We start from the raw sequence: 22,224 nt of genomic DNA on the forward strand, positions 1-22,224 counted from the left end.
GAACAATATATATGGGAGCTATAGTTATATCTGAACCAATTTCGATCAAATTTGGCGTACTTATTTTCAGGCCTAATTTGGTTGTATGTGCAAAATTCCATACCATTCGGGCTAATATTACACGTTTGATGCACAAGAAAAGGCAAATCGGACGAAGATATATATGGGAGCTATATTCAAATCTGAACCGATCTCGATAAAATTTGGCAAAGGTATTTTTGAGCTGCATTTAATATATTTCCCCAAATATTGTTGTTACAGAGTGCATATTACGGCTGCGGAAATTTGGCATACTTATTTTCAGGCCTAATTTGGTTGTATGTGCAAAATTCCATACTATTCGGGCTGATATTACACGTTTGGTGCACAATAAAAGGCAAATCGGACGAAGATATATATGGCTATATTTTAATTTTGACCGATTATCTCCATTTTTAATAGGGTTCGTCCTTGGGCCAAACAAATGTTGTTTGGAAAATTTCATCTCAATCGGATAATAAATACGACCTGCATTTTGTTCACAAGAATACATGGACAGACGGACTGACATGCATAAATCAACTCAGAATGTGATTCTATGCAGATCATCAAAAGGAACTATAGGTCTATCTCGTTTCCTTTTGCCTGTTACAAACAAATGCACAAAGACATAATACCCTGACCACCTTGTGGTGTAGGGTATAAAAAATAGCAAAACTGAACTGGGCGATATGTTAGGGGTAATTGCATTATACTTCAGCATCGTCCTATACGAGTCTCTGCAGGAATGTTTGTCACATTGGTCTGTAATTACAAATTAGGATTATGAAGAGGAAATATTTACGCCAGCTTTTTTTTTAAATAATAAACTAAGAAAAGATAGGGGAAAAGAAAAAAGTAGATTTGTTGAAGATACTTAAGGATTCATTTAAATTCTTTTGATTTTAGAATAAACAATTGCAAACTCATATATGTATTGTTAAAAAATCATCGGCTAAATTATTAACATTTTAAATATTATAATACATGCTGATTTTTGGATTTGTTTTAAAAAGTGCACTTTAAAAAGTAGTTTTTGTTTTTGAGTGTTTTTTTTTCGTTTAATCTTCTTAGAAAGTAATAGGATCATGTGTATGTGTGTGTGTGTGTTTAAACAATGATGATATGATTCTTTTTGGGGTGAGAATTTAAATTTGTGTTTCATTTAAAGGAAATTGTTTCTTAAAAATTAAGACTATTTTCATTTTTTTGTGTGTTTCTCATTTGGTATTGCCTTGGCGGAAGGTCAAAGGGAGAGAGAACAAGGGCGAGAGCGAGAGAGAGGATGAGAATATGTGTTTAACTATTAAATATTAATAACTTAATAATAGGCTTGTTTAATAGCGGCACTGGTTATTAAAAACGCTGATCCAATCAACAAGAAAGTGATAATTTTAAGAGCACTTGGCCTTCCGGAAGAATCTGTGAAGAGTAAAAGAAAAATGAATGGTTTTCATTAATTTAATATCAAATTTGGGTATAACAATAATACTCACTTTTCTTACTGGGCGCAACGCGATAACAAATCTTTTGTTCAACATCAGTCTGATAGCCGATTTTACATTGACACACTGAGTTACGGCATTCCACATTTTCCGGTTCCTTTTCGGCAAAACATTCACTAGCTCTGGTACAAGCTTCGCCAAGTGCTGGAATGGGAATTCAGGTTTTTAGAATAAAACCAGTAAAGAAAGTCTTAAAGTCGGGCGGGGCCGACTTTATGATACCCTACACCACTTTGCTAATTAAGTAGAGCTCCACATATGCATATTACGGTTGTGGGTAACAAATATAACAAATCGGATGAATAATATATATGGAAGCTATAGCTATATCTGAACCGATCTTCACCAAATTTGACATACTAGCTTCTAGACTCAATTCGGTCGTAAGTGCCAAGTTCCATCCCATTTGGACAAATATTAGACGTTTGGTGCACAATAAAAGGTAAATCGGGCGAAGTTATATATGGGAGCTATATCCAAATCTGAACCGATCTCGATAAAATTTAACAAATGTATTTCTGAGCTGTATTTGATATATTTCCCCAAATATTGTTGTTGCATAGTGCATATTACGGCGGCGGTGGAAAAAAATAACAAATCGGATGAACAATATATATGGGAGCTATAGCTATATCTGAACCGATTTCGATCAAATTTGACATACATATTTTCAGGCCTAATTTGGGTGTTTATGCAAAATTCGGGCTGATATTACACGTTTGGTGCACAATAAAAGGCAATTCGGACGAAGATATATATGGGAGCTATATCTAAATTTTGACCGATTGTCTCCAATTTCAATAGGGTTCGTCCTTGGGCCAAACAAAAGATCTTTGCAAAATTTCATCTGGATCGGGCAATAAATGCGACCTGTACTTTGTTTACAAAAATACATGGACAGACGGACGGACGGACGGACATGCATAAATCGACTCAGAATGTGATTATATGCAGATCATCAAAAGGAACTACGGGTCTATCTCGTTTCCTTCTGCCTGTTACAAACAAATGCACAAAGACATAATACCCTGACCACCTTGTGGTGTAGGGTATAAATATTTAAATGCATACAACAAAGAACTTTTAAGACTGTGCTATTTTAAATTCATTGACCTCAGTTACACAGCAACAAATGCCTAGCCCTCTTTAAAAATCCTAGAGAGAGGGTACCCATTTCCAAAATCACCTCCATATGTCAATTCCAAATACTAACAGAAACCTCAATATCAAAATTCAACTCTATTCCTTCATCCAATCCCATTGGAACTATTTATCCCTTGGTACTATTTAGTACTTTTCGTATAATTATAGTACACATTTTCAAATTCACCTCCATAAATCGATCACAGATACCGAGAGACTTCAATATCAAATTTTGAGATTTCAGTTCCATCCCTTCACCCAATAGCCAATTTAGTACCGCTTAGTACTTTTCGTAGAATTATTGTACGCATTTCCAAAATCACCTTCATATATTAATCCCAAATACCAACAGAAACCTCAATATAAAATTTCGGGATTCCAGCCCTATTCCTTCACCCAATACCAAATATAGTACCATTTAGTACTTTTTGTACAATTATAGTACACATTTCCAAAACTACCTCTCCATATGTCCAGGCTACACATGAACAGCGAACAAAATACCAACTTAAAGATTTCAAGCGTTATCTGTTCACCCAATACAAATTTGTACCAAATATAGTACTATTTAGTACATTTTGTGCACTTTTGGTACGCATTTCCAAAACCACCTCTTTATAACAAACCCACTACCAGCAGCTTCATCCGCTCATCATATAATAAACTGTTCCAAATTTAGTACAGTTCGCACACTTAGTACACATTTCCAAACCACTTTCATATATCAAACATACTTTGCAAACATGATTCTCATTCCAAATTTCAAGTTTGTAGCTCATCATCTATCCTGCTCTTCAGCAGAGACTCTTATTTCAAAATCTAGCTCATTCTGTTTGTCCAATATTCAATTTTTGATACATTTTAGTACTTTTCGCACCTCTTTAGTACGAATTTTAAAAAACTATCTACTCGCAGAGATTACGGACTTTAAGCTTTTAACTCTGCCGCCTTACCTTTTTTGGATTCGCAACGTCCATTTTGGAAATGTTGTTCTTCGCTGCAGGAACATTTACGATTAACGCAGGTGGCCAATAAGGGTTTACACTGATCTGTCTCCTCACATTCTTCTTCAATTTCCTCAGCTGGAAAAGGGAGAATCCGTAAATATATATCCTTATAAGTCATTCACTCAAACATTTCCACCAACCTTCTTTCAAACACTCATCCTTGAAATGGACAAAACCTTTACGACACTGGCACGACTTGCGTTGTTCTTCGGCACCGGTACTGGAAGTTGTTGCCTCGCATTTGGCATTTGCAACATTAACACACTCATCATCATCTAAGCATTCAGCACCAAGGCCTAAAAAGTCCAGAGAAACAGACAGAGCCATTGTAATCAACTGGAATACAAAACTGCAATTATTTTCCCTTCATACCTGGTACACATTGATTATTTTCTTGGATGAAACCATCTTTGCAGACACAGCGACGATTCGAACAGATTGCATGTTCTATGGGACAGGCATCATTGGAATCACATTCCGCACCCATGCCCTGATTGTAGACACACATTTCCAAGAGGGCGTCATATTCGGCGTACTCCTCACAGGTGCATCGTCTAGGAATATCGGGTTGGCAATAGGCAGCACCAAATGGACTACATTGGCTATTTGATGTACAGGAGAGGTGATATTGTATAGCTGTGTGTGAGAGAGAGAGAGAGAGTGGGAGTAAAACCAACATTTATTATTTTCCGAATGGAAAAGGCAAGAACGCCACACTTACGTTTACGACATCCTCTGAGATTCCTCTCGAAAAAGAAATTCTTTTGGCAAATACATTTTTTGGATACAGCATCAAATTCATTTTCACACTCATCTGTACTTTCCGCTATCTCACCCAGTTCTGATAGGAAAAAGGAAAAATAAATACAAATAAATGTTTAATAAAAGTTTTGAAAAATTAAATAATGAAAAAAAAAAAACAGTTGTCGATAATAAGATTAGGTCTGTTCCAGAACTACAAGATTATAAAAGTTGTTACTACGATAACCGATTTTCCCTTTATGATATCGAAGGAAATTGCAAAGCTGCTAGATTCTTGCAGGTTCTTGAACAGAACAAAATCACCAACTTTTTTGTGGAAAATGATGTCGATAACAAACTTTTCTGTGGAAAATGTTGTCGATAACCAACTTTTCTGTGGAAAATGTTGTCGATAACCAACTTTTCTATGGAAAATGTTGTCGATAACCAACTTTTCTATGGAAAATGTTGTCGATAACCAATTTTTGTGGAAAATGTTGTCGATAACCAACTTTTCTATAGAAAATGTTGTCGATAACCAACTTTTCTATAGAAAATGTTGTCGATAATCAACTTTTCTATAGAAAATGTTGTCGATAATCAACTTTTCTATAGAAAATGTGGTCGATAATCAACTTTTCTTTAGAAAATGTTGTCGATAATCAACTTTTCTTTAGAAAATGTTGTCGATAATCAACTTTTCTATAGAAAATGTTGTCGATAATCAACTTTTCTATAGAAAATGTTGTCGATAATCAACTTTTCTATAGAAAATGTTGTCGATAATCAACTTTCCTATAGAAAATGTTGTCGATAATCAACTTTCCTATAGAAAATGTTGTCGATAATCAAACTTTTTATAGAAAATGTTGTCGATAATCAACTTTTCTATAGAAAATGTTGTCGATAATCAACTTTTCTATAGAAAATGTTGTCGATAATCAACTTTTCTATAGAAAATGTTGTCGATAATCAACTTTTCTATAGAAAATGTTGTCGATAATCAACTTTTCTATAGAAAATGTTGTCGATAATCAATTTTTCTATAGAAAATGTTGTCGATAATCAACTTTTCTATAGAAAATGTTGTCGATAATCAACTTTTCTATAGAAAATGTTGTCGATAATCAACTTTTCTATAGAAAATGTTGTCGATAATCAACTTTTCTATAGAAAATGTTGTCGATAATCAACTTTTCTATAGAAAATGTTGTCGATAATCAACTTTTCTATAGAAAATGTGGTCGATAATCAACTTTTCTATAGAAAATGTGGTCGATAATCAACTTTTCTATAGAAAATGTGGTCGATAATCAACTTTTCTATAGAAAATGTGGTCGATAATCAACTTTTCTATAGAAAATGTGGTCGATAATCAACTTTTCTTTAGAAAATGTTGTCGATAATCAACTTTTCTTTAGAAAATGTTGTCGATAATCAACTTTTCTTTAGAAAATGTTGTCGATAATCAACTTTTCTTTAGAAAATGTTGTCGATAATCAACTTTTCTATAGAAAATGTTGTCGATAATCAACTTTTCTATAGAAAATGTTGTCGATAATCAACTTTTCTATAGAAAATGTTGTCGATAATCAACTTTTCTATAGAAAATGTTGTCGATAATCAACTTTTCTATAGAAAATGTTGTCGATAATCAACTTTTCTATAGAAAATGTTGTCGATAATCAACTTTTCTATAGAAAATGTTGTCGATAATCAACTTTTCTATAGAAAATGTTGTCGATAATCAACTTTTCTATAGAAAATGTGGTCGATAATCAACTTTTCTATAGAAAATGTGGTCGATAATCAACTTTTCTATAGAAAATGTGGTCGATAATCAACTTTTCTATAGAAAATGTGGTCGATAATCAACTTTTCTATAGAAAATGTGGTCGATAATCAACTTTTCTATAGAAAATGTGGTCGATAATCAACTTTTCTATAGAAAATGTGGTCGATAATCAACTTTTCTATAGAAAATGTGGTCGATAATCAACTTTTCTATAGAAAATGTGGTCGATAATCAACTTTTCTATAGAAAATGTGGTCGATAATCAACTTTTCTATAGAAAATGTTGTCGATAAACAACTTTTCTATAGAAAATGTTGTCGATAAACAACTTTTCTATAGAAAATGTTGTCGATAAACAACTTTTCTATAGAAAATGTTGTCGATAACCAACTTTTCTATAGAAAATGTTGTCGATAACCAACTTTTCTATAGAAAATGTTGTCCATAACCAACTTTTCTATAGAAAATGTTGTCCATAACCAACTTTCTATAGAAAATGTTGTCGATAACCAACTTTTCTATAGAAAATGTTATCGATAACCAACTTTTCTATAGAAAATGTTGTCGATAACCAACTTTTCTATAGAAAATGTTGTCGATAATCCACTTTTCTATAGAAAATGTTGTCGATAGTCAACTTTTCTATAGAAAATGTTGTCGATAGTCAACTTTTCTATAGAAAATGTTGTCGATAGTCAACTTTTCTATAGAAAATGTTGTCGATAGTCAACTTTTCTGTAGAAAATGTTGTCGATAGTCAACTTTTCTAAAGAAAATGTTGTCGATAGTCAACTTTTCTATAGAAAATGTGGTCGATAATCAACTTTTCTATAGAAAATGTGGTCGATAATCAACTTTTCTATAGAAAATGTGGTCGATAATCAACTTTTCTATAGAAAATGTGGTCGATAATCAACTTTTCTATAGAAAATGTGGTCGATAATCAACTTTTCTATAGAAAATGTGGTCGATAATCAACTTTTCTATAGAAAATGTGGTCGATAATCAACTTTTCTATAGAAAATGTGGTCGATAATCAACTTTTCTATAGAAAATGTTGTCGATAAACAACTTTTCTATAGAAAATGTTGTCGATAAACAACTTTTCTATAGAAAATGTTGTCAATAAACAACTTTTCTATAGAAAATGTTGTCGATAACCAACTTTTCTATAGAAAATGTTGTCGATAACCAACTTTTCTATAGAAAATGTTGTCCATAACCAACTTTTCTATAGAAAATGTTGTCCATAACCAACTTTTCTATAGAAAATGTTGTCGATAACCAACTTTTCTATAGAAAATGTTATCGATAACCAACTTTTCTATAGAAAATGTTGTCGATAACCAACTTTTCTATAGAAAATGTTGTCGATAATCCACTTTTCTATAGAAAATGTTGTCGATAGTCAACTTTTCTATAGAAAATGTTGTCGATAGTCAACTTTTCTATAGAAAATGTTGTCGATAGTCAACTTTTCTGTAGAAAATGTTGTCGATAGTCAACTTTTCTAAAGAAAATGTTGTCGATAGTCAACTTTTCTATAGAAAATGTGGTCGATAATCAACTTTTCTATAGAAAATGTGGTCGATAATCAACTTTTCTATAGAAAATGTGGTCGATAATCAACTTTTCTATAGAAAATGTGGTCGATAATCAACTTTTCTATAGAAAATGTGGTCGATAATCAACTTTTCTTTAGAAAATGTTGTCGATAATCAACTTTTCTTTAGAAAATGTTGTCGATAATCAACTTTTCTTTAGAAAATGTTGTCGATAATCAACTTTTCTTTAGAAAATGTTGTCGATAATCAACTTTTCTATAGAAAATGTTGTCGATAATCAACTTTTCTATAGAAAATGTTGTCGATAATCAACTTTTCTATAGAAAATGTTGTCGATAATCAACTTTTCTATAGAAAATGTTGTCGATAATCAACTTTTCTATAGAAAATGTTGTCGATAATCAACTTTTCTATAGAAAATGTTGTCGATAATCAACTTTTCTATAGAAAATGTTGTCGATAATCAACTTTTCTATAGAAAATGTTGTCGATAATCAACTTTTCTATAGAAAATGTCGATAATCAACTTTTCTATAGAAAATGTTGTCGATAATCAACTTTTCTATAGAAAATGTTGTCGATAGTCAACTTTTCTATAGAAAATGTTGTCGATAGTCAACTTTTCTGTAGAAAATGTTGTCGATAGTCAACTTTTCTATAGAAAATGTTGTCGATAGTCAACTTTTCTATAGAAAATGTTGTCGATAGTCAGTTTTTCTATAGAAAATGTTGCCGATATACAACTTCTCTATAGATAATGTTGTCGATAACCAACTTTTCTATAAGAAATGTTGTCGATAACCGACTTTTCTATAGAAAATGTTGTCGATAACCGACTTTTCTATAGAAAATGTTGTCGATAACCGACTTTTCTATAGAAAATGTTGTCGATAACCGACTTTTCTATAGAAAATGTTGTCGATAACCGACTTTTCTATAGAAAATGTTGTCGATAACCGACTTTTTTTTAGAAAATGTTGTCGATAATCAACTTTTCTTTAGAAAATGTTGTCGATAATCAACTTTTCTATAGAAAATGTTGTCGATAATCAACTTTTCTATAGAAAATGTTGTCGATAATCAACTTTTCTATATAAAATGTTGTCGATAATCAACTTTTCTATATAAATGTTGTCGATAATCAACTTTTCTATAGAAAATGTTGTCGATAATCAACTTTTCTATAGAAAATGTTGTCGATAATCAACTTTTCTATAGAAAATGTTGTCGATAATCAACTTTTCTATAGAAAATGTTGTCGATAATCAACTTTTCTATAGAAAATGTTGTCGATAATCAACTTTTCTATAGAAAATGTTGTCGATAATCAACTTTTCTATAGAAAATGTGGTCGATAATCAACTTTTCTATAGAAAATGTTGTCGATAAACAACTTTTCTATAGAAAATGTTGTCGATAAACAACTTTTCTATAGAAAATGTTGTCGATAAACAACTTTTCTATAGAAAATGTTGTCGATAAACAACTTTTCTATAGAAAATGTTGTCGATAAACAACTTTTCTATAGAAAATGTTGTCGATAAACAACTTTTCTATAGAAAATGTTGTCGATAAACAACTTTTCTATAGAAAATGTTGTCGATAAACAACTTTTCTATAGAAAATGTTGTCGATAAACAACTTTTCTATAGAAAATGTTGTCGATAAACAACTTTTCTATAGAAAATGTTGTCGATAAACAACTTTTCTATAGAAAATGTTGTCGATAAACAACTTTTCTATAGAAAATGTTGTCGATAACCAACTTTTCTATAGAAAATGTTGTCGATAACCAACTTTTCTATAGAAAATGTTGTCCATAACCAACTTTTCTATAGAAAATGTTGTCCATAACCAACTTTTCTATAGAAAATGTTGTCGATAACCAACTTTTCTATAGAAAATGTTATCGATAACCAACTTTTCTATAGAAAATGTTGTCGATAACCAACTTTTCTATAGAAAATGTTGTCGATAATCCACTTTTCTATAGAAAATGTTGTCGATAATCCACTTTTCTATAGAAAATGTTGTCGATAACCAACTTTTCTATAGAAAATGTTGTCGATAACCAACTTTTCTATAGAAAATGTTGTCGATAACCAACTTTTCTATAGAAAATGTTGTGGATAACCAACTTTTCTATAGAAAATGTTGTCCATAACCAACTTTTCAATTGAAAATGTTGTCGATAACCAACTTTTCCATAGAAAATGATGTCAATAACCAAAAATCTTCCACGAAATCTTTTAAAAATCTTTTAAATAACACATGTTGACGATAACCAACTTTTCTTCAGAAAATGTTGTAGAAAGTTTGTTGATAACAACATTTTCCACAGAAAACGCGATGAACAACATTTGTATGTAAATATATAGAAGTGTCTATGCGTGTGTTACTTACCAGCAAAACATTTCCCATTTTTGGGATAGTAGCCAGGCTTGCACAAGCATATACCACTGGAACAAATGGAATGAGGAAGTCCAGAGCAGGATTTACCATTTTCTGTACAGGAGCTACCAACTGAAATTTCGTGGAAATTAAAAACTGGTTTCAAAATCTATATTTGGTTGACTTACAATTCCTATTCTCGATATCGTCATCAGTGTTCGACACAGTTGAAAAAGTTTTTTCATCATCATCAAAACGAAATAGGGTTGGGCGGCGTCTTTGTTTCGAGGGTCGGCGGCTGCTCGAACTCGTGGAGGCGGTTGTGACGGTACCAACATTTTTTGTACGCGGTGCTAGAAATTTCAACTCAAATGTATCGATGCTAGTTTGGACGGCAATTTCCCGAGATCGTTGTTGTCGTTTCTGTTCTTCGGCTTCGGCGTGTTTGCTAACATAAATCGGCTCAAAATCGATGCTGGTACCGGTGTCCCGTAGCTGATGCTTGGGCGTCTCAGCGTGTACAACCTGCTCGTCCTCGGGTTCTGGCTCGGTTGAAATACCCTCGGAGTCGGTGTCGCTAATGCTTCTAAAGTCGATGTTGCCGTTTACCAATTTCGTTTGTTTATCTAAAGCGCTGTCGTCGCTGGGCGATGATTTCGAGAGATTCGATGTGGTTTCAGATGATGTTGTTGTGGAAGTTTGTCTTTTCGTCGTCGTTGTTGTTGTTATTTTGTTGTTTAGTATAATGTTGTTGTTGTTGTTGCTGTGGATATTATTGTTTCCGTTATTGTTGTTGTTTAGTTTGTCACTGTTGTTGTTGTTGAGTGTTTTTAGTTTTGTTGCTGTCGCATTGTCCGCTTGAATTTCATCCACATATTGACATTTCAAATTGACACATTTGACATTAGCTCCTAAATCCTGACAATCGGCAGAGACGACACAAGCATCATCAATGTCTGTGGAGACATAGAGAGAGAGGGAGAAAGAGAGTGTTTTAAAGGTTATTATTAAAGAGAATGAAGATTTTGTAGGCTGTAAAAATCCCTACTCACCCATTGATTTACGTCGGCATATGTTGCCATGTCTCTGATAATATCCATTGGCACAAGTACAGAGATTATTTTGACATTGGACCGAATTACGATCGTAACCAAAATAACAATCCAGATCACTGTCACAATACTGATTGAGGCCATTCAATGGGCGACAGCGACCGTGCATATAGGTTTCATCATCGGCACAAGCACAGACCCCCGACTTACAATAGGCTCCCGCTGGCATAAGATTGCATTGAACGCTGTCTTCACATTCGTCACCATAGAGTGACGTCTTCAGACATTTTGAGAAATCGCTTGAGAATACCTGAGTCGGATCATTGCATTCGCATTGGCCACGGATGGGATTGCAATTGGAATCGGTAGCAGTGCAATCGGCATCCTCCTCACATGGCCAATAGTAAGCGTTGATAGCTGTAAGAAAAAAAAGAAAAAACAAATTAATAAAAATGTAAAACAATTGGCGATAAGAGTGGTGTTGGCAACATGTCAAAGTTGCCGTCAAATATATTTTGATGTGTCATTATCTTCTTAAAGGTAACAACATTGTAAGCAATGCTATTTAGCTGATAAGACCTGGTTTCTTATCGTTTTGAGTTTTATTATTCACTCTTTTTTTCTGAACAGGTGTCCAATTTGCGTTAACGTCTTTTGATAATCTATATCAACTTAACAATTGATAACAGAACGAATAGCTGGAAACTTGGTTTACCGGATTAGAGAAATTATAAAATCCAATCATCCAAAATAACACCCATTTGGATTGGCCACCAGACTGAGTGGTAATCATTACGAACTTTATATGCCAATAAAAAAAAATAAATATTTGGTGGCAATACTTAAACAAAAACGGACCTGTATAAAGAACCTGCCAAAGAAGGCTTTGCCTATTGCAAACTCCAAATACCAATTTTGAGAAAATTCCGTTAAAGTTGTGACTAAAATCGGCAAATTACCGAATATCGGAAGCTACCATTATTTATTGAGGACTTGCAAGTGTCCGTTACTTCCTCTGCGCAAAGTACAACTTGAAATTTAAGATTCGTTCCAAAAGTTCGTGTTAGGCATTTTTATACCCTCCACCATAGTATGGAGGGTACGTTAAGTTTGTCATTCGTTTGTAACACCTCGAAATTTACATTGTAGACTCCTTAATCAGCACAAAATTCTATGTCGATTTAGCGATTAGTTCCAAAAGTTCGTGTTAGCCATTTTTATACCCTCCACCATAGTATGGAGGGTATATTAAGTTTGTCATTCCGTTTGTAACACCTCGAAATTTATATTGTAGACTCCTTGATCAGCACAAAATTCTATGTCGATTAAGCGATGTCCTTCCGTCTGTCAATCTGTGGAAATCACTTTAGCTTCCGAAGGCAGGTTGATCAAATTTTACACAGAAGTATCTTTGGTCTGCAGAACTTTTGGAATTGAAAATGGGCATATAGGTCCACGTTTAGGTATAGCCCCCTCATAAGTGTTCCACCCTATGTTCGGTATTTTGTTGCTTTTATCGACATTCTTTGCCGGAATTATTCCAGATTTCGTATTTGCAGTTTCTAAAAGGTACTATAGACTGTGACAATAAATTGCCTTTGCAGGTCCAGGTCTTCGTATACCCCCATATAACCTTAACTCCCTATATTCGGTATTTTGATTTCGTATTTGCAGTTCGTAACAGGTAATACAGCCTGTGACAGAAAATTTGCTATGTAGATCCAGGTATTCGTATAGCCGCCTAAATAACAACACCTTCCTATATTCGGTATTTTGATGATATTAGCGACACTATTCACAGGAATTGTTTAAAATTTCGTATTCGTAGTTCGTAATGGGTACTGCAGCCTGTGACAGACAATTGTCAATGCAGCCTATAGCCATATAACGGAACTTCTCCATATTCGGTATTTTGTTGATTTTAGGGAATTTATTCACCGGAATAGTTTTAAATTTGGTATTGAAAAATCCTAATTGATACTACAATCTATGACAGAAAATTTTCTATGCAGGTTCAGGTCTTCGTATAGCCCCAAAATATCTGCACATCCTTTTTGATGATTTTAGAGAAATTATTCGCCGCAATTGTTTCAAATTTGGACCCACTAAAACTATTTCAACATCTCCATTGGTAAACCCCAGAAACCAACAGTGACCTCAATATCAAATTTCAGGAATTCAGCTCTGTTCACCGATTACCGTTTGTTACAATTATAGCACGCATATCCAAAACCAGCTACTTTTTTCAAACCACAGACACCAAAAGTTACCTCGATATCAAATCTATCTATTCACCTAATACCAAATTAAGTGTTCATAGCCAAAAAATCTACATCTCTCCATCCCAGACACCGAGAGCGACTCAAACTTTGTAGCATTTAGTACTTTTCGAACTATTATAGTGAACAATTCCGAAAACACCTTTATATGCACTTGTCAAAGAGGTCCGCTGAAAATGTGCACCTTCGGTTGGCCACCAGAACTCAAGCGCCGGCCATGGTAATGATGTGGGCCCCCATAACAACCGATGGTTGCTTTCCGCTCGTATTAATCGACCGTGACATCAGAATAAATGCCGAATATTATCGCGAACATAGTCTGGAGGGTGTATTAAAGCATTGGTCACGCAAACATTTTGGTCGCAGACCTTAGACATTCCAACAGGATTCAAAACCATCGCATTCAGCACGCACCACCCATGAATGGTTACAAAATGAGGTTCCTCGCTTCATTTCTATCGCAAAATCTCTGGATACAAATCCGTTGGACTATTGTGTCTGGAGTGTTTTGGAAAGTAACTTTGGCACTAAAAAATACCAAAGTGTCGATCATCTCAAGTAAGCGCTTCGCCGGGAATGAGCAAAAATACCGCAGAGCAATATCCGGGAAGCGTGTGACGGTTTCAGTGGCCGTTTGAAGGCCATAATTCGTGCCAAAGGTGACCAATTCGAACAAATCTAAATTTATTCTAAAATTTGATGCTATTTCCGACATTTTTGCTTTCATTCAATAAAATTGCAAAAAAAATTAAAAATATGGTCAACAATCTAAGTAATCATAACACAAACCAAAATATATTTAAATAATCAGACATTGGCTGAGAGTATACATCTGTCGGCTAAACCGACTGATACTTTTTAACTTGTTTTTCATGTAACAGTAACCTAATCTAGCCATATGTTATTTCTAAATTTCGTTCTTAATCATAGCCACATAACCTCTAAAACAGAATATCGAAAAGAAAATCATCTCCCTTTCAAGACTTCTTTACAGTTTCAAATTTCAAAGTGTTTTAATAGTCAATTCAAATTTCAATTTCGTGAGTCTTTTTTAATTCTGTTTAAAAACTAATTTACCAAAAACTTTAAATTTATTTATAAATTTACATTTTTAATATAACGAACGAATGAAAAAAACAAGAAATAGTTCCACATATTTTTGTCATGTCATGTCGTTTCGACGCTCGCTCGTTCGTCAAGTTTTGATAAGAACTAACACTTGTTCAACAACCAACACGACATTGCCCCTCTTGCGACGACGAAAAAGAAAAAATGTTAGCACGAATATTTTTTGTTTTTTTTTTTTCGTTCTTTTCACCGAATATATAAATCTTATTCGGCCATGGAGAAGGGGAATTGAAGGACAAAAGGGGAAAAGTTAGTTAATCAAATGTTTCACATACTAAAAGGTTCAACACCTGGCAAATGTTAAAAAAGACCAACGACACATGCTTCGAATACATTTACACACACTGAGAGATATACATTCATGAACCTTAAGATGGGATGAAATTTTGAAAATAGTTTTCAATTTTTTTTTTAAGGTGAACTGAACAGAAGGAAAGTATACTCAAAAGAACTAAAGAGTTGCTTCGCTTGGCCGAAAGTGGTAAACTGTCGAATTTAGTTTTCTCCCATGATAAAACATTCGTTGTCCTGCAGTTTGTAAACAAACAAAATAATCGTGTTTACTTGTCAAAGAGGTTAGCTGAAAATATGCACCTTCGGTTGGCCACCAGAACTTAAGCGCCGGTCATGGTGATGGTGTGGGCCATAACAGCCGATGGTCGCTCCCCGCTCGTATTAATCGACTGTGGCATCAGATTAAATGCCAAATATTATCGCGAAAATATTCTGGAGGGTGTATTAAAGCCTTTTGGCCGGAGACCTTGGACATTCCATCAGGACTCAGCACCATCGCACTCAGCACGCGTCACCCAAGGATGGTTAGAAAATGAGGTTCCTCGCCTAATTTCCAGCGCACAATGGCCACCAAAATCTCCGGATCCGTTGGACTTTTGTGTCTGGAGTATTTTGGAAAGCAAGGTTGGCATCACCTCAAGCAAGCGCTTGGCCGGGAATGGGCCAAAATACCGCAGAGCAACATTCGAGCAGCGTGTGACGGTTTCATTATCACTATGTGTTGGTAAGGGTATTATGTCTTTTTTCCATTCTTTAATGGAATTGTCTGAAGGAGTTCTCTGTAAGTACTTTACCGCCTGAAAGAGAATTGTCTATATAGGTCCAGGATATCGTGTATCCACCATATAACTGTAACTCCTGATATTCGGTATTTTGATGACTTTAGTCACATTTTTCAATTGCATTGTCTGAAATTTTACACAAGGAGTCCTCTGTGAGCAATTTAACCCCTGAAAGAGATTTTCTATATAGGTCCACGATATCGTATAGTCCTCCTCTTTTTTCAATGGAATGGTCTAAAAATCCACACAAAGGGTTCCTTCTGAATACTTACCCCCTAAAAGAGAATTGTCTAAATAGGTCCACGATGTCATATATCCCCCATATAACTGTACCTCCCGATAATCGGTATTTTTATAATTTTTGCCACATTTTTCAAGGGCACAGTATAAAAATCCGCACTAGGAGTTCCCTCTGAATACTTTATCTCCTGGAAGTGAATTGTCTATATAGGTCCAAGGTGTCGTATATACCCCGACATTCGGTTTTTTTATGGTTGCCCCATTTTTCAATGGAATAGTCTGAAAATCCACACAAGGAGTTCTGAGTACATTACTTCCTGGAAGAGAATTGTCTATATAGGTCTACGTTTTAGTATAGCACCCATCTAACGCTACCCCGAGATATTCGGTATTTCCAGGATTTTCCCAACATTATTCACCGGAATTGTGTCAAATTTCGTATTTGAAGTTCGTAATGGGTACTACAACATATGACGGAAAATCGTCTATGCAGGTCCACGTTTTAGTATAGCCCCCATGAAACGGTACCTCCCTTTATTTGGTATCTTGATGATATAAGGGACATTATAAACCGGAATTGTTTTGAATTTCGGAATCGATACTACAGCCTATGACAGAAAATTTCATATCCAGCACCACGTCTTCGTATAGCCCCCATATAAAGGTTTTCATTTGAGAGGTATTTTTCGACGTTGTTTTTTAAATTTTCTAAGTTTCTTTCGAATGGTGGAGGGTATAAAAGTTCGGCCAGGCCGAACTTAGCTGCTTCTTGTTATTCTTTAATAGGAACGACATTTTTTTGTCCAGGGAAATATCACTAGACAAAGAGATGGGAGATAGCCTGGTAAAGATTACTCATATGACATTCAGTTCTGGACGAACTGTAAGTAGCAATCATAACCATAATCTCTGCCTAGATAAAGCAAATTCTTGGTGGCTAACATTGTATTTAAATATTTTTAAGTACTGGATGTTTTATCTTCATAAAATTCAATCACACTAAGGATATTGTGGCCGATGTCAGAACTAACTCAGCCTAATAAACATACCGAAACATCTATCGATTTCCATGTGTATGTGTACTTTCATATGAACATGGCTACCTAGTGAATGCAACAATAAAAAAATACGATATTGCGACACTTACAACTCAATATTCAAAGTCATTGGCCAAATGAATAAAAAAAAAAAAAACGAATAAAAAAGCCCTAGAGTGGGATAGTATGTGTAAATGGGCAAGGAGGAAAGTCGGAGGAAAAAGTCAACATTCCAAAATTGAAAGGGGGGACCTGACCTTGACAACGCGACTTTATTTGTCCTGGAATGTTGTTTGTGTTCTCTTTATGTCTTAACTTGTGTGTACACATACCACCATCCAACCATCCATTTACCTCCACAAGGATACAACAAATTCTACCTTAATCCTGCTATCCTTTGACGAAAAAAAAATTGTGTATAATACAAATTACAATTTTTTTCTTATCTATCATATTTTGTTTTTATTCCTTTTTGGTCGTTTTTGTTTTTGTCATTGACAGCAATTAACATTTCATAACACAGAGAGTGAGGTGAAGGAGAGAGGAATGAAGGACGGGACTGGTAGTTGTAGTAATTGCTTGACCCACTGGAGTGTTGCAGTCTGTTATTTAGTTTTCAGGTAATATTTGGCGGGAGAACATTTTTAACGTTCGCTGTTGTCTTGAATATTTATTTTACCCGCAGTGAATATTCGTTTCACGTCCAGCAAATATGAGTGAAAAATAATTGGATATTTATAATTTGAGAAGGGGAACAGTGGTTAAACGAAATATCATTATTGTGGAGTGCATATTCCGCATGGGTGGCTTTAGCACCACATCGGATGAAATATATATATGGGAGCTATAGCTGTATCTGAACCGATTTTCACTAAAATTTGAAGCACTTGCTTTTAAGCTGAATTTCGTCGGAATTGCCAAAATTCAGTCCATTTGGGCTGATATTGGCCATTTGATGCACAATTAACCAGAAATCGTTTAAAGATATTTATAGGAGCTATATCCCAATCTGAACCGATCTTGATAGAATTTGGCAGAGGTATTTCTGGCCTGTATCTGATATCTGGTACCAAACATCTTGTCGGGTGCATATTACGCATGTGAAGGGAGCTATAGCTATATGTGAACCGATTTTCACCAAATTGCTTGCTTCTAGACTGGATTCGGTCGGATGTTCCAAAATTCAGGTCATTTGGACTGATATTTGCCATTTAGTGCACAATTAACCCGAAATCGGTTGAAGATATATCTAAATTTTAACCGATTCTCACCAATTTCAATAGGCTTCGTCCTTGTTCCAGTGACAGCTGATTAAATTATTTATAAGCGTACAAAAGCATTTTGGTGAGAATTTTCCGGAAAAAAAGTTTTTCGGGATGGAATTCAAGCGTGATTGTGTGATTTCTTTATATTTGGCTGGAAAACTACAAGTGGCTATCGTTTGAGAACTCCAGCATTTAAATGTGAATAAATCTTTTGTTTCTCTCTCAATCGCTCGTTACCGTGATACTGGTAGCGTAGCCCGACGTTAAGGAAGTGAACGAAAGAAAACAGCAACATCAGCAGAAATGGTTCGAAATGTAAAGAAGCGACTTGATCGAAACCCGCGTCGCAATGGCCGAAAAATTGCTCATGAGCTGAACATATAGCAATATTCCACTCGGCAAACATTGAAAAATTAGCTCGGGATAAAGCCATTGAAATTCCAAAAACTGCAAGAACTTACACCGCAGCAGAAAGAAAATAGACTCGAAAGAGTTAAAGAGTTGCTGCGCTTGGCCAAAAGTGGTGTACTGCCGATTTTGGTTTTCTTCGATGAGAAAACATTCGTTGTCCAGCAGTTTGTAAATAAACAAAAGGATCGTGTTTACTTGCCAAAGAGGTCAGCTGAAGATGTGCAAGCGCCGACCATGGTGATGGTGTGGGCCGCCATAACAGCCGATGATCGCTCTCCGCTCGTATTAATCGACCGTGGCATCAGAATAAATGCCGAATATTATCGCGAAAATATTCTGGAGGGTGTATTAAAGCCTTGGACACGCAAACCTTTTGGCCGCAGACCTTGGACATTCCAACAGGACTCAGCATCATCACACTCAGCATGCGCCACCCAAGAATGTTTACAAAATGAGGTTCCTCGCTTCATTCAAAATCTCCAGATACTAATCCGTTGGGCTATTGTGCCTGGAGTATTTTGGAAAGCAAGGTTGGCACTAAAAAAGTGCCAAAGTGTCGATCACCCCAAGCAAGCGCTTCGCCGGGGATGGGCCAAAATACAGCAGAGCAACCTTCTGACAGCGTGTGACGGTTTCATTGAAAGCCATAATTCGTGCCAAAGGTGACCAATTCGAAGAAATCTAAACATATTCTAAAATTTGGTGCTATTTCTGATATTTTTTTGCTTTCATTCAATAAAATTTAAAAAAAAAAACAATTAAAAAAGCTGTAAGTTCGGCCGAGCCGAACTTTGAGTACCCTCCATCATTTGGAACGAATTTGGCAATTCTCAAAAACAACAAAATCCGTAAAAATCTTAAAAATGCCGAATGTAGCTGTTATATTAGGGTCTATACGACGACATGGATCTGCATAGGTAACTTTTGTCATAAGCCATTACAATATTGAAAAGCGAAACTTAAAAAAAAGTTGGTAAAATCATCCAAATATCGAATATCAGGAGGTACCGTTATATGGGGGCTATACGAAGACGTGGCCCTGCACAGACAATTTTCTGTCTTAGACTGTAGCATCCATTACGAACTTCAAAAACAAATTTGAACTAATTTCTGTGAATAATGTCGCTAAAAGCATCAAAATACCGAATATCGGGAGATGCCGTTATATGGGGCTATTTCCTCTCAATCAGATAATAAATGCGACCTGCATTTTATTCACAAGATTACATGGACGGACGGACGACTCAGAATGTGATTCTGAAATTTTTTAAAAGTAACTATGGGTCTATCTTGCTTCCTTCTCCATGTTACACACAAATGCACAAAGACATAATACCCTCACCACTATGTGGTGTAGGGTATAAAAATCTAAATTAATAAAAAAAAATTAAAAAATTTTAAAAATCTAAATAATTCTGGCTTCCAAAACGCAAAATGCGGAAGTACATCGTTAAATCGGCATAGAATTTTATGCCGACTATACGACGACGCGGACCTGTATTGGCAACTTTTGTCGTAAGGCATTTAAATGCGAAACTTAAAAAAAAAAAAATTGGGGAATTATGTTGCTTAAATCATCAAAATATCGAATATCGGAAGATACCGTTATATTAGGGATACACGAGGGGTATAAAAATTACTTATATAGAACGAAAACGGTTTCGTATAGCCCCCAAATAACGGGTTTCCTTTGAGCTGTGTTTTTCGACGGGAACATTTTTTGGAAATTTTTCAAGTTCCTTAAAAATGATGGAGGGTATTAATGATTCTGCCGTGCCGAACTTAGCTGATTTTTTACTTGTTATTTTTGATTTTCGATAACGGCCACTTATGATTTTGTATAACTTTAAAAATGTATTGAGGATTAAGTAAGCGAGAAGTTTCTAGGTTATATGAACAAACATTTCGCCTTCAAATACTTCCCATACTTTTTTATCCAACAATTTTTTTTCCCAATTGCTTTTCTGCGTCAAAAATTTCAATCTCACTTCTTTGTATACCGACAATTTTTGTAGAAATTGAATATCACTTTGTTCTCATTTGAAATGTGCGAAAAACATTTTTTTTGTAACCAACCTGGGGCCAGCAGACCAATCACCAAACATATTGAAATTATATTCGATTTTCTAATTAATATCATTTTCTTTTGTTTTTTTACTAAAGGCAAGCACTTTTCGCGAGTAACAATTTTTCTCGATGGTTTGATGAATTAATTGCAACTGAAGTGAAACTGGAAGAAACTACTGCCAAAATATTCAAAAAAATTGTTGAGATTAATAGAATTTCTTCGATTTCTAATCAAATCTAATCTGGCCATATATTTTCGCACAGAGAGAGAGAGAATCAGTACAAAATACGAGAGAGAGAGCAAACAACTGTTAACACCAATAATTATCCAACTTATGGAACTGTTATAACTGTTCGAAATTCATTGATATCTTGATGTGACCCACACACATATTTGCCATTCATTGTGGGATTTTCTAATCGTTCCCCATGGATTGTCGTTGTTGGTATGTACGTAGATTGGAGTTGAGTGTGTGTGTACATGTGTGTTCAATAGCTAATCAATGATTATCACCAGCCATAGGTTTGCTCACTGTGACTACCAAATACCTTGCACCACTATGACGGACTCTTATCATTCAAACCAAACCATTTTAATGGAGGTTGAGCACCTGCCCAAAAAGAACAAAAAAACACAAAAAACCAAAACAAATACAAATAAAACAACTACAACAACACAATTTTCAAGCACATTTTTCGTGAACACCTGTTCAACTTCCCAGCTAATAAAATCATAAAAATTAATCATCGTCTTGGCGACCATTGTTGTAAAAAGAGCACGACACGACGTTGTCGACTCTGTATTGAAACGACGAACAAATATAAATGTACACATGAATGTGTGTATTTGTCTGTAAATGTATTAAATATTTTATATTTTTCGTTCTTTTTATAATTTTTTTTACAAAACAAGTAAAAAAGCTGAAAGTTCCTTTGGTACGAATTTAACAATTTTCAAAAAAAAAAAAAAAATAAAATAAAATAAAAAAGTAAAAGGATTTTAAAATTCGGTTAAAATCATGTAGCCGTATATTAGAGTCTATATGGCGACGTGGACCTGCATAGGCAACTTTTGTCACAAGGCAACTTATATCACAATATTCAAATGCGAAACTTGAAAAAAATCTGTTTACAATGTAGATAAAATCGTCAAAATCCTCGAATATAGGGAGGTACCAAGGTGGTTATAAAACGTGGATCTGCACAGAAAATTTTTTTTCATAGGCTGTTATATCGAACTTCACGAACTTCAAATGCGAAATTTGAAACAATTCCGATAAATAATGTCGTCAAAATCATCAAAATACCGAAGATCGGGGGTACCGTTATATGGGGGCTATACGAAGGCGTGGTTCTGCACAGACAATTTTCTGTGATAGGCTGTAGTATTCATTACGAACTTCAAATACCAAATTTGAAACCATTCCGGTAAATAATGTCGCTAAAATCATCAAAATACTGAATATTGGGGGGTACCGTTATATGGGGGCTATACGAAGACGTA

The 22,224-nt window shown here is 34.8% G+C and overlaps 1 protein-coding gene across 2 annotated transcripts in view; it reads right to left on the minus strand.

Annotated features, from left to right (window-relative positions):
• Window positions 1-987: 987 nt before the first annotated feature.
• Window positions 988-22,224, minus strand: part of LOC101899755 (prion-like-(Q/N-rich) domain-bearing protein 25) — a 67,730-nt gene continuing 46,493 nt past the window's right edge. The window contains exons 1-10 of one of the 2 annotated variants that reach the window (XM_059126548.1): window positions 20,730-20,894; window positions 11,218-11,634; window positions 10,354-11,121; window positions 10,178-10,297; window positions 4,395-4,514; window positions 4,046-4,309; window positions 3,814-3,969; window positions 3,620-3,748; window positions 1,515-1,667; window positions 988-1,440 (exon numbers count right to left, since the gene is read on the minus strand). In XM_059126548.1, the coding sequence (XP_058982531.1) occupies window positions 1,340-1,440; window positions 1,515-1,667; window positions 3,620-3,748; window positions 3,814-3,969; window positions 4,046-4,309; window positions 4,395-4,514; window positions 10,178-10,297; window positions 10,354-11,121; window positions 11,218-11,634; window positions 20,730-20,793 (2,292 nt within the window). In that variant the 5' untranslated portion in view covers window positions 20,794-20,894 and the 3' untranslated portion in view covers window positions 988-1,339. Of the gene's footprint in view, window positions 1,441-1,514; window positions 1,668-3,619; window positions 3,749-3,813; window positions 3,970-4,045; window positions 4,310-4,394; window positions 4,515-10,177; window positions 10,298-10,353; window positions 11,122-11,217; window positions 11,635-20,729; window positions 20,895-22,224 lie in introns of those variants that run through there. The other variant, XM_059126549.1, reaches the window with a different exon arrangement.

The sequence above is a fragment of the Musca domestica genome, unplaced genomic scaffold, assembly GCF_030504385.1.
Source record: "Musca domestica strain aabys unplaced genomic scaffold, Musca_domestica.polishedcontigs.V.1.1 4, whole genome shotgun sequence".
Lineage (NCBI taxonomy): Eukaryota > Metazoa > Arthropoda > Insecta > Diptera > Muscidae > Musca > Musca domestica.